The sequence below is a fragment of a genome, unplaced genomic scaffold (genome assembly GCF_019419815.1).
Source record: "Pyrus x bretschneideri cultivar Hongxiangsu unplaced genomic scaffold, Pyrus_bretschneideri_v1 Contig61, whole genome shotgun sequence".
NCBI lineage: Eukaryota > Viridiplantae > Streptophyta > Magnoliopsida > Rosales > Rosaceae > Pyrus > Pyrus x bretschneideri.
Window position 1 is genome coordinate 358,494 of NW_025999800.1, and position 16,318 is coordinate 374,811.

General features: G+C 39.7%; 2 protein-coding genes across 18 annotated transcripts; one reads left to right on the top strand and one right to left on the bottom strand.

Annotated features, from left to right (window-relative positions):
- The first annotated feature begins 83 nt into the window (after positions 1 to 83).
- LOC103929267 (protein PHYTOCHROME-DEPENDENT LATE-FLOWERING-like) lies at positions 84 to 7,383 on the top strand. The gene is made up of 12 exons (XM_009338430.3): positions 84 to 524; positions 1,291 to 1,354; positions 1,432 to 1,496; positions 1,593 to 1,676; positions 2,147 to 2,227; positions 2,387 to 2,548; positions 2,643 to 2,741; positions 2,824 to 4,208; positions 4,608 to 4,834; positions 4,979 to 5,124; positions 5,701 to 5,739; positions 5,821 to 7,383. The coding sequence occupies exons 1-12, from the start codon at positions 381 to 383 to the stop codon at positions 7,381 to 7,383; spliced, it is 4,059 nt and encodes a 1,352-aa protein (XP_009336705.2). The 5' UTR covers positions 84 to 380.
- Positions 7,262 to 14,723, bottom strand: LOC103929268 (peroxisomal (S)-2-hydroxyacid oxidase GLO4-like). 17 transcript variants are annotated; one of them, XR_007253831.1, is made up of 10 exons: positions 11,907 to 12,195; positions 11,445 to 11,592; positions 11,243 to 11,367; positions 11,107 to 11,153; positions 10,296 to 11,031; positions 10,044 to 10,215; positions 9,797 to 9,874; positions 8,694 to 9,673; positions 8,324 to 8,606; positions 7,262 to 8,216 (listed from the first exon to the last, which is right to left on the bottom strand). XR_007253831.1 is itself a non-coding variant. In XM_009338464.3 (7 exons), the coding sequence occupies exons 3-6, from the start codon at positions 11,585 to 11,587 to the stop codon at positions 10,930 to 10,932; spliced, it is 417 nt and encodes a 138-aa protein (XP_009336739.2). In that variant the 5' UTR covers positions 11,588 to 11,592; positions 11,907 to 11,951; positions 14,661 to 14,723; the 3' UTR covers positions 9,512 to 10,215; positions 10,296 to 10,929. The 17 variants fall into 17 exon arrangements, 1 of the variants encoding a protein (XP_009336739.2); XR_007253835.1 differs by having other exon boundaries at positions 8,694 to 9,690; XR_007253832.1 differs by having other exon boundaries at positions 8,694 to 9,720.
- Positions 14,724 to 16,318: the final 1,595 nt, after the last annotated feature.

A 16,318-nucleotide genomic window follows, 5' to 3' on the forward strand; every position in this document is an offset into this window, starting at 1 on the left:
TGCAAACAAATAAAACACAAAAATAGACACTAGCCAATGAGAGATGTTTTATCTTCCTCCCAAATCCTAATCATATAAAAATCAAATCAGACAACATTAACAGTAGAAAAAACACAACCTTTGTACGACCCGTTTCTCTCATTCTCTGCCCTATTTTCTGTCAAATTCAACACTGACTAAATTGCAGACGCAGATTCCAATTAGGGTTTTGGTTTCTCTCTTCTTCTCCTCTGTTTTTATTTATTTATCATTAATTTTTGTTTGTTTGTTTCCAAATTTTATCGTCCTCCAATTAACTTCCCATGATCCGAGCTCGCCTGCATCCCAGCAACTACCTCGGATTCAAATTCTGAGAAACTCAATAGAATTCCGACCCAATCATGGGTGTTTCGTTTAAGGTTTCAAGGACCGGTACTAGGTTCCGTCCGAAGCCGCCTCTGCAGTCCGAGGCCGACGTTGCCGGTGATGACGTGTCGGAGACTCCCAATAACAGCAGCTCCCGAGCTGTCCCCAGAAAGCTCGAGGTAAAGTTTTGAGATTGGTGAATTTCTCTCTGTTTGGTTGCTGAGAAAATGTGGGGAAATGAGTGGCAATGTGAGAAAAAGAAATTGCTGATAATTGAACTTAATTTATTACTGTAATTTAGCGAAGTGTTTAATTTGTTGCTTTGCTTGTGTGATTACTTTACTGGGGTGTTTTTGGCTGTTCAAGATGTACAAGGGAAGAATTTACATAGAGGTTCACAGCTATTTTCGATCTTTCGGCATTTGGGTTTTGCTCACAAAGTGTGTCCAGGCGTTTTGTTGAGCCTGAATTTGAATATCTGGGTCGATTCTGCTAAATATTATTTATTTTTGAGTGGAAAGTGGATGTTGAGATCAAAATTTTTAGATCCAGCACTTTGTTTTCAAAATGGGTACTTAAATTAATTGTTGAAATTAAAAATTTCTGATCCATCACCTCGAGTTGAATGTTGAAGCTATATCCGTATCCAGTAAATTCTTAATCCCCCAAGGGCTATGGAGTTATTCTTTTGCTGCCCTTGATCAACTTAAAAGGTGCACGGAAGGAGACGCAGAACAGAATCCACATTATTTTCCTGGTTTCTTGCAACTGAAACAGAAATGAGCATTACTTTTTACTTATTCTGATATGGAATATGCAAGCAGAAAGCTTTCATTGTAGTTTGATTGAGAACCCTTGAATAAGGAGAATGAGTAGAGGGTTTGATGTGCCATTTGCATTCTATCCTTGTTTTTGACTAATTAGATTCTCTTATGGTATGTACAGGGTGAGAATGGGGCTGGGGTTTCTGGTCCACCAATGTCTTCTGAAGGGCTTCTCGTATCTGCAGGTTTGTCACAATTTTTTTAGGGGATTGGGGATTTGCCATTGTTTTTATCTTGATTTTTCTTTCCTTTGTTTTGACAGAAAACGAAGTTTCCTTCACTTTGAATCTCTTCCCAGATGGATACTCTATTGGAAAACCATCAGAGGTTTGTTAAAAAGAATAATTATGGATAAGACAGAAACATGGCTTTTTAAAATCTTGTTTCTTATTCTTAAGGTCTTCTGTATTTATGAATTTTCAGAATGACACTTCGCATCACGCTACACGTCAAGATGTTCCAAAGTTGTTACACCCATATGATAGGACGTCAGAAACTCTTTTTTCGGTAAATGTCTAGTCATTTGAATTTCCCCCTTTATTTCTTTTGAGTGTCCAGTTATGGTCAGAATGTTTTGCAATTTTTCTTTGGAAGATCAGTAGTTGCATGCAATATAGTATGGCATAAAACTCTTCCATTAAAATTTCGATATAAAGTTTTCGCTGTTTTGTTGATTCATTTAACTCCAGAAAACCGACTGTTATAATGATGGACTTGACCATTGATGAGCATGTATTACGTGCAATGAGTGTGTAAAACCAAACAAAGGAAAAATAAGAAAGAATGGTTTTTTCAAAAGGCGCTTCATCAATTTGTTATTTGATTTAAATAGTTTAGAAGTCACTTTATGCCACCTGCAACTCCTTCCTTGTCATCTGCATCGAAATTACTATCTGGAATTTCTTGCTTTTGTAGTTTTTTTTTTTTTTTTTTGTACTAAGATTTTCTTCCTTTTCCATTTGCAAATATATTTGTAGGCAATTGAATCTGGCCGGTTGCCTGGAGATATTCTAGATGATATACCTTGCAAGTATGTCGATGGAACACTTGTGTGTGAGGTGAGTTATCTTGTTCCGTAAGATTACCTATGCAAGAACAGTGAAATAATCTAATAGAAAAGTATTTCGAAATGGGAATAGGACAACAAACATTAACTAATTTTTACATTATTTAGCTATACTTTGTTTTCAAAATTGGTTATATGTGATTTCTTACAGATTCGTGATTATCGCAAATGTGCTTTTGAACAAGGGCCTGGTAGTCCCTCTACCAATGGATCTGTCATTGTAAATAAAGTATGCCTTAAAATGTCATTGGAAAATGTAGTGAAGGATATCCCGCTGATCTCAGATAATTCTTGGGCTTATGGTGACCTGATGGTATGTAACTAGATGTCTCCCATCCTTTCCAAATAGTTCTCTGTAATATGTTTGAGTTGTGATGTCAACATATAGTCTTCACTTTAAATTGCAGGAAGTGGAGTCCCAAATATTGAAAGCTTTGCAGCCACAACTTCATTTAGATCCAACTCCCAAGTTAGACAGGCTCTGTAAAAATCCAGTTCCCACAAGGGTAATGAAGTTTCAGGTTTAGTTGATGTACTTCACCCGGATGATTTGATGCATTTTAATCATATCAATTTTTGTGTTTGCAGCTCGATTTGGCATTGACTGGTATCCGGAGAAAGAGGTTGAGACAGATGCCAGAAACTGTCGCATCTAATAGCAAGACACATGGGAAGAAAGTTTGCATTGATAGAGTTCCAGAAAGATCTAACAGTAGGTTGGGAGATTCAGGAACCCTTCCAGGCAATATGACGCCACACGCCCACGAAAATTTGACCGATCAAAATATGAGTACAAATAACTTGTTGGCTCTAAGATCCAAGAGTTTTATGACCGATGCTTCTGTTCCAGCACCACATTTAGCACCGAACCAATCAAGGTATCAAATGGGGGTCGGAACCCCAAGAAGTGTGCAGGACGCTGGATCAGGAAGTGTTGTCAATGCATCACCGTCCCCTGTTGGGCAAGACATGATGATCTCGTATACTGACAATGTGAATGGTAATGTCCCTCTTCATGGAAAGAGAGAGCATCAAGATGGCCAAATGTCACCCTTATCTACGTTTAATAAGAGGCAAAGACCCACACCAGTTGGCCTTGATGGAATGCAACATCAGCAACTAGGGCCACATATGGATAGCTTCCATGGATCAGATATGAACTGGAAGAATAACTATTTGCAGCAGCAAGCAATGGCCAAAGGAATTCAGTTTTCAAATACAGGAATTCAGAAGTTTTCCCAGCAGATGTTTGATGGGGCGGTGAGTCAGGACCCTGGGACAATGCCATTTGCTGTAGGACAGCCAAACATGAGATATGGTGCCAAGGAAGAGCCGTTTGATATAGGTAAGATAGACGGGTCAGAGCTCAGTGGGATTAAGACCGATATGCCGATAATGGAAGGAGACACAAGCCATCTCGATCCATCAAGGCTTCACCAAAGATTATCACCGCATGCATTCATTAGATCTAATTTTTCTCAGCCATCCTGGAGTAATCTTGGTCAGAATATGGAGAAAGATGCAAGAAAGGATGATCAACTCCCAAAAAGAAAATCAGCTCAAAGTCCTCGGGTATCTTCTGGGGCTTTAGTTCAATCCCCATTATCATCAAAGTCAGGGGAGTTTTCTACTGGTTCTGTAAGACCCCACTTTGGAACAGCTGCAGTGACTTCTGCTTTAGCGGCATCACAGAAGGAGAAGGCAGCAATGACCTCAGTTCCTACTATTGGATCCTCATGTTTGGCTTCCAGTGCTAATGAGTCTATGCAACGGCAACACCAGTCTCAAGCTGCTGCAAAACGGAAAACAAACTCGCTCCCTAAGACCTCAGCAATGACTGGTGTTGGATCTCCTGCCAGCGTTAGTAATATAAGTGTTCCACTAAATGCAGGCAGTCCTTCTGTTGGAACTCCATCCTCCGCTGATCAAACCATACTTGAAAAATTCGCAAAAATTGAAGCAGTGACCATGAGGTATAACCCTATTTTTTACCCTTTGATCATAGGGTAATAATGGTACTAGTTTTGAATTTATATAAATTTCTTTGCACTATATCCCCAGCACTTTCTTTTCCCTCTCTACCTACAAAAGAATGTGAAAGGTGGATGGAAAGTTGAAATTTTTTAAATGTGTGTTCCTTAATTGTGTAAGCATTTATCAGGAATAGTTTCGACTCAAGGAGATAATGGTAGACTCTACAGTCTGGCTACATGATTTTCTCTCCTAGTTTTTGTCTACTTTCCCCTCACGCAGTGTTTTCTAACTTGCAAAAATTTCAGGACAAATTTCTTAGATCTTATCTTTGGTGTTGAAAGACTTATCAATTATATACCAATAACAGATTCGTTATTTTCAACCGGGTGTTGTTTCAGGTATCAGCTCAACAAAAAAAAGAATAAGGTTGATGATTACCACATCAGGAAGCCAAATACATTCCCAGATCAACATCTTCGAGCCTGCCTCTCAAATGGTTCCAATAACGAGGATTTCAAAGATGATTCATGTGAGAGACGTTTGTCGAAGTCACTTGTTGGTGGAAGCATGAATATCTGCAAAATTAGAATTTTGAATTTTGAGAAGGAAGAGCATATTGTTCAAGGTGCAGTATATCCTATCAATCAGATACATGCCCTTTGTTTTAATATGTTTATTCAAAATCTGGGCCAGATATTTCGGTTTGGTTATATATCTAGTAGAATCCCTGTCTTGCCTATGATTCTAAAGTCTACTTTTGACTCGGCAGGAAATGTTGTTTATCTTCCCAAGCAACGAACTAGGTTGATCGTGTCAGAGAGACCAAATGATGGTACTGTAGCAATGTACTATGGCGAAGTAGAAGATGGTGATTTTTTGTCTGCCGAGGAACATCTTCCTACATTGTCCAATACTGTAAGTGTTATTGTACAAGTTAAACTTTGCTGTCTGAGGTGATCATCTGTTTGATTGAACTGAGTGTTACCAGACATAGTTGAGGCAATTAACAAATTAAGTTGTCATCCTATCTTACTGACGATTCATTTTCTCAAAATATAAATTTACACAAATACTTGTCTTTTGTGGTTTCTGATTTTTTTTACTTTTTTTTTTAGCATTTTTGCTCTTTATTTGATATCATTTTCACATTCCTGTTTCAGACTTCTTTTTGAACCTTAAAATCTGCTATTGGCTTGTGGGATTTTCGTGCTTGTATATTCTTTGATTAATCTTTCTTACCATTTTCTGCCATTGGTTGCACAAAATTTGTCACCATATATGTCCTAAAATATTCTGCATTGTGGAGCTTGGTGCGGCATTCACAGTAATTTGTTATCATATAGCTGATCGGATCCTATTAAACAACTTTTAGCAACTTTGGTTATGTAAAAGAGCTGGACTGGAATCTCTGTTGGGATAACCTTCACTATTTACCATTCCTTGTGTTTTCTGTTGTACTGACTTATATATCTAAACTCATTCCTGTAACAGCACATGGCGGATTTGCTTGCAGCACAGTTCTGTTCGCTGGTATGTTTTTAATGGTCTTGAAGTTAACAAAGAGTTTAAATTACACTTTTAGTTTGTGATTTATGTTATCTTCTTATTCAGATGGTGAAGGATGGTTATGTTGTGGATGATCACATCCAATTAAAGCCAACCCGCATGACTGTTGCCCCAAGCAATCAATCAAATGCTGCTGGGCTGCCCCGTAACAACTCAGCAGCTGATATGCAACAATATGCAGATTCAGTTTCAGGCCAGCCGCCCAATGAGGTTGCAAAGTCAGTTAATGGCGGTAATTCATCCTTAACTTCATCCCACAATCTTCTACCAAGCACAAGGATGTTGCCTCCTGGAAACCCTCAGGCTTTACAGATGTCTCAAGGGCTCATGGCCGGGAATTCAATGCCTCAACGCCAACAACAGCTTGAGTCACAACCATCACTCCAGCAGCAGCAGCAGCAACACCAACAGCAGCAGCAGCAGCAACAACAACTACAGCAGCAGCAACAACAGCAGCCACAGCATCAGCAAAGCCAACACTCATTGATCCAACAGCAGAATCCCCAGCTCCAGAGATCAATGATGCTAGCAGCAAATTCGCTTTCACAGTTTGGACAGAATTCCAACATGCAATTACCCATGGGGAGTAATAAGCTTACCCCCTTGCAGCAATATCAGCTTTTACAGCAACGGCATCAGCAGCAGCAACAGCATCAGCAGCAGCAACAGAGTCCGCAAATGCAGGGAAAAATGATTGTGGGGCTTGGAACAGCTATGGGCAATAACATGGTTGGGCTTTCCGGAGTTGGAAACACCATGGGCATGGGAGCTGCAAGGGGAATGGGATCTGCGCCCATGACGCCTATTTCTGGAATGGGTAATGTGGGTCAGAATCCAATGAATTTAAGCCAGGGTTCAAATATTAGCAATTTAACCCAGCAATATCAAGCCGGAAGATTAAATCAAGCTGCTTTCATAGCATCAAAATTAAGGATGCAAAATAACCGAGGCGGCATGTTAGGCAGTCCTCAGTCAGGCATAGCTGGCATGTCAGGAGGCAGACAGATGCATCCGGGATCTGCTGGTTTCTCAATGTTAGGTCAGACTATGAACCGAGGTAATATGAGTCCGATGCAACACACGCCAGGAGTGGGGCCCATGGGTCCACCGAAGCTGATGGCGGGGATGGCAGGGACGAATATGTACATGAATCCGCAGCAGCAGCAGCAACAGTTTCAGCAACAACAAATGCAGCAGCAGCAGTTGCAGCAACAGCAACAGCAACAGCAATTACAACAGCAGCAGCAGCAGCAGCAGCAGCAGCAGCAATTGCAACAGCAGCAGCAAGAAACGACTTCACCACTACAGGCTGTTGTTTCGCCGCAGCAGGTGGGCTCTCCCTCAGGAATTTCACAACTGGCCCACCAGAGCCAGCAGCAACAGCATCAGCTGCATCAGCAGGCTAGCCCACAGCAAATGAGCCAAAGAACTCCGATGAGTCCACAGCTGAGCTCAGGGGCAATGCATGCCATGAGTGCTGGTAATCCAGAGGCTTGTCCCGCAAGCCCACAGCTAAGCTCTCAAACGCACGGCTCAGTCGGTAGTATGGCAAATTCTCCTATGGACCTTCAAGGTGTAAACAAGAGTAACTCTGTTGGTAATCCGTAGCAACAATATCAGATCTTCGGGGGTGTTCTCGGGAGGAAATAGTTCAGCCGCTCTTGTCAGAAGCCTCCCCCTCAAATCCCACAGTTAAGTTGACATTTAGACGTATTAGTCCTTAATAACACGGTAAACTTTACATGCACTGTTCAAATAATTTTTGGCAGAAGAACTATGAGCTTGGTACATGATATCACCTTTTTTCCGGGGCATAAAGGTGAATATACATTTACCGGAGTGCAATGGTTTGTGCTAGAGGGGGCTCCTAAGAAATAAGATCCATCTCTCTGCTGCTCTACAAGTGTATAAATTCTTGGGGATTGGTTAGTGTTTATAAGTGAAGATTGAGTGTGAAAGTATTTGCAATTTTCTGACTTTTTTTTTTGTGTGACCAAATTATTTTCTTTTTGTACCTAGTGTCCTTTCCATGGGAGAATCCCACTTAAGATTAACGCATTTTACCGTACAAACAATGTGATCAAAATCATTCAATGTGTTTATTATCATATAAACATCATTTTTGCAAAAAATTATTCAAAGTTCAAATCACCCGTCTCGTCAAAAAAAAAAAAAAAAAAAAAGAAAACAACAATTTGAGTTGCATTAGCTAGTTTACAATTTGCAATTTCTCCCATGGAGTTGAGTTTATGATTTTTTTTTCTTTGGTCAAAGAGTTTATGATCACTTAGTGTTCTCACATGGCTCCTGGTAATATCTTTGACGCTAGGACAGCAAGAAAGGGCCATTGTCAGCTCAAACCCATCCTCGAGCATTTCGATCACCCACCTCACTCCCCGTTCTCCGCCTGCTGCAAGGCCGTAGATAACCAGCCTTCCATCCTGCGTCGACATTTGCAATTTCTCATGTACGTATCAATAAGGCCAGGAACAACAGAAGTAGAACTAGTTTTAAGGGTTAAACAGTGGTGGATGGTTATGATTCTTACGAGAACAGTTTGTGCACCGAGGGTTAACGCCTTGAACACGCCTTCCATAGCCTTCTCCATCGAAAAGAACAGGAAATTTTCCTCCAACAGCATGAACCACCTGAACACCTTATCATACAACTTTCCAATTGAATTCGTAACAGGAAAAAAGAAATGATGAAGCAGCAGTTGATAGAGTTGCACTCATCCAGGACAGAAATAGTGGGAGGAGTACAATCGAGTTGGCGGCCTCCACGGTTCGAGACAACAATCACAGCAACTCCTACTTCCACGGCCTTTCTTGCTGAAATATGGTAAAACAACAGCCGTGATCAGAAGGGCTAATCTGGACACGTCACACACGTCGACTTAAAGGATCAGTTGATCTTACCATCTTCCATGAGTAAGACCCCTTGATTAAAATTGGCATGTTCGTAATATATTTCAGCCGTCCTATGTCCCGCGTACTCAATCAATCGATGCAATAACTAAGCGTTCAAGACGAAAAGAAATAGCGAGCGTAAGAAGACATGCACAGAAAAGGAGTATAAAACTGTAGAATTGTAAGTAATGAGCTGATTAGTAAATAAGAAGCCTTGAATGATTAATTGTGTATGCACTTAGTCTTTTCGAATGACTAGTGTGAGGCTACAATATGTAAGGCTAAAATAGCCATGTGTAGTGATCCTATAAATTAGCTAGATGTGTGGTTGAGATCAAATGTGATGTGTGTGGATCCAGCTAAGGCTAACCGTCATGAAATGCACGTGTGTGTGCTAAAATTTTCCATTAAGAGAAATATATTCCTCTCTGCAATTTCTGTAAGAGAGAAGAAGAACATTCATTCCTTTTGCATCCTTCAATCCTCTCTCTCTCTATCTCCATATCGCATAACTCAGATAAATCAAGAACACTAACAAAAACTTATGCATTTCAATGACCAAACAAGTGTCATATATATATGAACTTTCACTTGGATCGTACACAGATATAAATGTCGCCTATTGTTCTCTTTATTTTGTGCACTTCATGTATACATCTGCTCATCGTTATGGATATATCACAATATACAGATTTACGCTACGCAAAGTTTCATCAGCGCAAGAAGTTACTTCCAAATTCTTCAATCGAGCTTCAACCCTTCTGCGACAGTTGTGACCGCATTTGCTAAACGAGATGCATAAGATATTATTCAATGAACAACATAAGTGTCAGCAAAACAACATATTTGTAATAAAGTAGGATGACACGACCGATTCTTTATGTCTGCCTACCATCGACCGAATGTGGGAGCATCGACGGTTAGGAAAGGCTTGGTATCCAGCTTTTTTCAGCTCTGCGAGCTATCTCAGCTGATATTCCCTCGTAAACCTGTTCAGAAAACCGTTCTGTTTGATAGCTTGATGAGCTCTGATAGGCTGGAAGGGATAGTAACTAATAAAATAGAAATCAGAGCTACCGAAAATTGAAACGAGCTCAAGTGAGAACAAGTACATATAATTGAAAGAACCGAACAGCGTTGCAGCTGGAAGCAACCTCCTCCACGGTACAGGAAAACCTACTGGACAAAATCTACAACGGAAAAGCTACAATTCAAATAGTAAACAACGCGTATTAGCTAATGCATGTCGTAAGTTACTCAAACATATATCATTATGGTGCTACATGAAGCTGCTGTTCTAGCAGTAGCAACCTCTCCTGTATTCGATATAAAAGAGCTGGTAGAAATTAGTGTCCTAACCCAATCTCAACAGAGAACTCTTGAAAGGCGGTATATAGATTTTAGATCTTCGGGGTGAGCTGGCTGCTGCCTTGCAGTATGAGCAATCATTATCGGCGCTGAGATTTTGTACCCCAACACAGTATTTGACATGTCTATTCAGCTAACTTCGACAAAAAATCTAGGCCGCGACCTGGAACAAAACACACGAATCAGTCAGTCGCGTAATATTATACTTCACTACTTTACAGTAAACATCAGCAGGCAGTGTACATGATTCTGCAAAATGCTTCAACGTTCTCCTGTAGCATTGGTCGTCCTCAGCTCCCCCTGTATAGTAATCGCAGTGCAGTTTCGGAAGGACTTGCCTAGCCAGTTGTTGAAATTCATTCACATTGACAGGTTCTGATGAAGCCATTTATCCTTGAAAACATAAAAATTCATTAGTCAACCGATCGTCGTCAGTTTTCAGGTTTCAAGCAATCTAGCTGCCTGAAACACCAGAAAATTAAATCAATGGGGTTGGTTAACACATTCATCCCACTACTCAAAATTCTTTTTTATTTTTGTAATCTGAAAAGTATTACTGCAGAGCAAAAGGCTTCAATATGGCAAGCGAATACACCACTAAAAACTACAAAAATTAAGAAAGCATGATGAACTGATGAAATTTATTTGAGAGTTGGAAACTTATTTGCTGAATTACTGATTAGAGAAAAAAGAAAAAAAACTTTCTTTGTGGGAATGGGGCCTGAGAAAGTGGAAGAGCATAGAATGATGAAATGCGTGTTTGGCCAATTTTTTTTCAAAAGTGAACTTTTCTTTTCGCTAGTGGCCACTCTTGATATTTTAAGGATAGAGACTTAAAAATGAAGGAAATAAGAAGAAATATCACTGTAAAACAAAATTAAGCTAAAGAGTGAAAAAATACATATGGTTGAAAGAACCGAACAGCATCGCAGCTGGAGGCAACCTCCTCCACAGTGCAGCTAGATATACTGGACAAAATCTACAACGAAAACACTACAATTTATACACCAAACAACGCATATTCGCTCAATGCATGTCGTAACTCATAGAATACCATTATGGTGTTACATGCAGCTGCTGCTCTAGCAGTGGCAACCTCTCCTGTATTCGATATAAAAGAGCTGGTAGCAGTTAGTATCCTAAACCAATCTCAACGGAGAACTCTTTGGAAGGCGGTTTAGATTTTAGACCTTCGGGGTGAGCTAACTGATGCATAGAAGTAGGAGCAAGCATTATAGGCGCTGAAATTTTGTAACCCAGTATGGTAGTTGACATATCTATTCTGCTAACATCGATGAGAATTCTAGGCCGCAACCTGGAACAAAGACACAGGTATCACTCATGTAATTATACCATATTTTTGAGCATTTAGCAGTAGATTTAAACATTTACGTGATTCTGCGAAATGCTTCAACGTTCTCTTTTAGCGTGTGCTGGTCCTCAGCTCCCCCAGTGTAAAAGTCATAGTACATCTTCGGAAGGGCTTGCCTAGCCAATTCTTGGTACTCATTCACATTGACGGGTTCGGATGCCATTTATCCTGGAAACATAAACATTAACGACTCCTAGCTTTCGAGTTTTCGAGCAATCTATCCTAGATGACACCATATAGTCACTGAGTGAAAACTACTGAAAAAAAAAACACTATATTTGACTTGGAATCTCAAAGTTTGATGAAACATATTACGCTAAATATTCAGAAACTCCTGAATTTTATATTTTCCTGCCTCAAAAAATATATGCAGGACATCATGAAAGTTCAGAATTAGCACTAAAACAATTAAGAGAGCTGCTTGAAATCCACTAGACAAAGAAAGCATAATGATCCATCCACTCAAACCAACACAGACTAACCTGTGAGTTGAAATTTGCAAAACCCTGATTTGTTGCTGGTTAAATTTGTTGGAAAAAATTAGAGTACAGAACTCTAACACAAGTATTGGAGAGACAACACAAGTAAACAAATTACTTGTATTACACAAACAAAATATTACAACACTCTCAAAGGACACTCTTAGAAGCAATGACACTCACTTACTTTCTAGAGACAAACTCTAGAGCACTCACACTCTTACAAGACTACTTACAAGGCTTCCCACTCTCTTACTTAGCTCTTCTTAATTGATTGGTTGCTTGTTAATTTGTGGATTCAAATGGTGTGGATGCCTTCTCCTTTTATAGGCATGGATGGAACCTTGGAGAAGCATGGACACACCATGCTAGAGATATCTAGATAATTCCACTAACTTCCTAAGCTAGAATTATCTACACTAATCTTGCATGTTGGTGGAAACCTCACCATTCTTCTAGACTCTTCCACCAACTTAAGAAACAACATTCTAGTCATTTCTACAAAGTACTACTTTAACTTGGATAATCTAGCTAACCAACCTTAGTGAATGTTCTAGAATTCTTTATTCTAGATTTGGGTAGGTCCTTTAATGAGATGGGGTTGATTTCTTTAACACTCCCCCTCAACACCATCTCATTCTTCTTTCTACGTTGGGTTGACAACGCTTCATCTTGAACACCCATTTGTATGAGATGGGTTTCACATTTCTTGGCCTTGCCACTGGATCCCAAGTTTGATATTTCTTTAACACAGCATCCTTTTCGCCCAGATGTATGCCGCTCGGAATTCTGTGATGCTTCTTTACACATCTCAGCTTCAACTGCTTCTTCTACTATGGTTGCGGTGGTGTATTTGATATTTGGCTTCAGTATTCCTGTTGACCTCCTTAGTTGTGATCGTGGAGTTGATACTTCCACTTCACTAGATCTAACTTCTTCAGTTTTCCAATGACTCTTAGGTACTTCTTGCTTGACATCGTTACCATCAAGAAATTCCTCGAGCTCATCTGGACTCGATTGGATTTGGGCAGCTTGGTCTCCCATTTTCTCCTGCAACATATCGTTAATCTCTCTTGAGTCAGGCAACACTTCATTTTCTGAGCACCACCAAGAAGATGCTTCAACATCCCATTCTTCATCCATAGCTAGATATGCTATGACATTCCAATCATCTTCACTTTTCTTCTCTAAGTTGGCAACATTACTTTCTACAGGCTTTTTGAACTAGCAATCATTCGCCATATGGCCCTTCTTTCCACAATTGTAACACTTGCCCTCAAACCTTTTATTATTCTGGGACTAACCATGATTGCCCTGATGTTTTGGAGCTCCCCCTGGTCGAGAACTCCCTCCTCCTTGATGACCTTTTTCCTTGTCACCATTTCTTTTAGATCAACCACCAGCACGCTGCTTAAAGCTGCCTTTACTTTTGGTGTAGAGCGCTTCCTCCTCACCTTTTAATGAGACCCCTCCCATTTGCTTTGCCAAAGCTTCTTGATCGGCAAGCAAATTCTCGAACTCAACAAGTGATGGTTGGGTCGACCATGCTTGTACAGCGGCAACGAAGCCTCGATATTCGGGTCTCAATCCATGGATAATTATTCTTTTTATCCTGGATTCTACAATGGCAGTACTAGGATCTAGTTCATAAATTTCACGGCAAATAGACTTTACCTTGTGGAAATACTGTGCAATTGTCATGTCCCTTTGGGCCACTGATAACAACTCGTTCTCAAGAAGCTGCAGTCTTGTATCGTTCCTCTTTGAAAAGAGTGTGGTGAAGGTGTCCTATGCTTCTTTTGGTGTCTTGGCCTTCCGTATGTGCTCTAACATGTCATCTTCAACTGTAGTTTTTAAGGCAAACATGGCCTTACCTGCCTTGATCTTCCACTTCCTCAAAGTGCCGCTGGTGTCTTCTTCTGGCTGCGTAACTTCATTACCGCCGACGACATCCTAAAGATCTTGGCCTTGTAGGTAAGACTCTATACACGTCGCCCATGTGTTGTAATTTTTGTTGTTCAACTTCTTGATTGCTCCAACAACTTGAAGATCTCCCATCGTGTCGGCAGAGCTTCGATAAGCCGAACAAGATTAACGAATAATCTTGCAAAGAACTAAACTTCTCACGATTCTCAAAAGCTTTAATAGAGACAGTCCCTGATCGTACCGCTCTGATACTAATTGTTGGGGGGAAAAACTTAGAGTACACAACTCTAGCACAAGTGTTGGAGAGACAACATAAGTAAACAAATTACTTGTATTACACAAACAAAATATTACAACACTCTCAAAGGACACTCTTAGAAGCAATGACACTCACTTACTTTCTAGAGACAAACTCTAGAGCACTCACACTCTTACAAGACTACTTACAAGGCTTCCCACTCTCTTACTTAGCTCTTTTTAATTGATTGGTTACTTGTTGATTTGTTGATTCAAATGGTGTGGATGCCTTCTCCTTTTATAGGCATGGATGTAACCTTGGAGAAGCATGGACACACCATGCTAGAGATATCTAGATAATTCCATTAACTTCCTAAGCTAGAATTACCTACACTAATCTTGTATGTTGGTGGAAACCTCACCATTCTTCTAGACTCTTCCACCAACTTAAGAAACAACATTCTAGTCATTTCTACAAAGTACTACTTTAACTTGGATAATCTAGCTAACCAACCTTAGTGAATGTTCTAGAATTCTTTATTCTAGATTTGTGTAGGTCCTTTAATGAGATGGGGTTGATTTCTTTAACAAAATTCTTTGCTGAATTTTGGATGAGAGAAATGGAGAACCGTGCTTGATCGAGTAGTTCTGCTTTCGGGTTTCGAGCAATCTAGCTTTCTTAAACACCAGAAAATTCAATCAATTGGGTTGGTTAACACATTCATCCAACTGCTCAATTCTTTTTTATATTTGTTTGCACCTAAAATGTACCCATTTTTACTCATTTGGGCCATTTGGTATTTGGAGGATTGTTGTTGAAGAAGGCTAACTTGGAAGGATATTTGGTTGCAAGTGGGGTAGTTTGACATTATAATATTGTTTTTCCCTTTTGTTTGAGTGATGGAGGTTTGCCAAGAGCTTTGTTTAATTAAAACAAATGCTTGCTTTTGGATTGGAAGATAATATGCAGACGCGGAAGTGGACATATGGAGGAAACAAGTTGCTTTGCTTCTTTTAATTATTAGTTTATTGCAAGTGGTGGGGACATGTGTTGGAAACATGTGGTGGAAATGCAAGTTGGCCTTTTTAAATATTATTTCACATGCAAGCTGGCAAATGGAATGCATTCGGGCATGATTGGTGTTCTCAGCAAGGGGGGCTTCCTCATATCTCTATATAAAGAAGCAGAGGCACAAGGATTAGGGACATTCAATCAATCAAACAAACATACAAACTCTGATCTCAAGCTAGATTTGCATCCAAAAGTTGTTATCAGCCCATATCTCAGTTCTTTTAGCAATAGATTCCTTAAAAAAGCTGTCTTTTGTCTAGTTTATTAGCTCTGCTACTCATCTGGTAGTATCAATCTCCTTTGTAGTTTATGTATAACTCATTTCCAGTCATTTAGTTCACAAACAATCTATAATACCAGTCATTTACTTTCTCTGTCATTTACATTTCCAGCAACCTTGATTTGAGCCACTCCCACTCAATGGCACAATCTCTTGGTTAGAAGTCGAACTCAGGCGCAACCTCAATCATTCAAAACCCGTCTACTAGCGGCATCTAGTAGTGACACGCTCGCACCCGCCAATTTCATGTTTGAGTAAATTCCTGGCATGCCCGCGAGGCCCATGACGAATAACAATATTTAGTAATCTGAAAAGTAATACTTGAGAGCTAAAAGCGTCAATATGATAAGCTAAATTAGCTAATACACCATCAAAAACTAAAAAAAATTAAGAAGGCATGATGAACTGATGAAACTTATTTGAGAGTTGGAAACTTCTATGCAATTACTGATTAGAGAAAAAGGAAAAAACTTTCTTTGTGGGAATGGGGCTTGAGAAAGTGGAAGAGCATAGAATCATGGAATGCGTGTTTGGCCAATTTTTGTTCGAAAGTGAACTTTTCTTTTCGCCAGTGGCCACCCTTGATATTTTAAGGATAACAGTTTGCGCGTAAAGAGTAATTTCTTTTTACACGACTACGTAATATCATTTCATTGTACAAATATTATATACGGAATCAGACATTCTTTTTACCATCATGTAAAGATCATCTATAAAAGAATAAACAGTTCGAATTATAATGTTTGTATGTGAAATGATGTCACACCGTCATGTTAAAGAAGATTTGTTTTTTCCTTTTTTGCTACATCTAAAGAGAATGACTCTTGAAATGCAATTAAATGGTGAAAGCAACCTGGATGGTAAATTGACTGAAAATTCTCTATGCATTGACGTCATGGT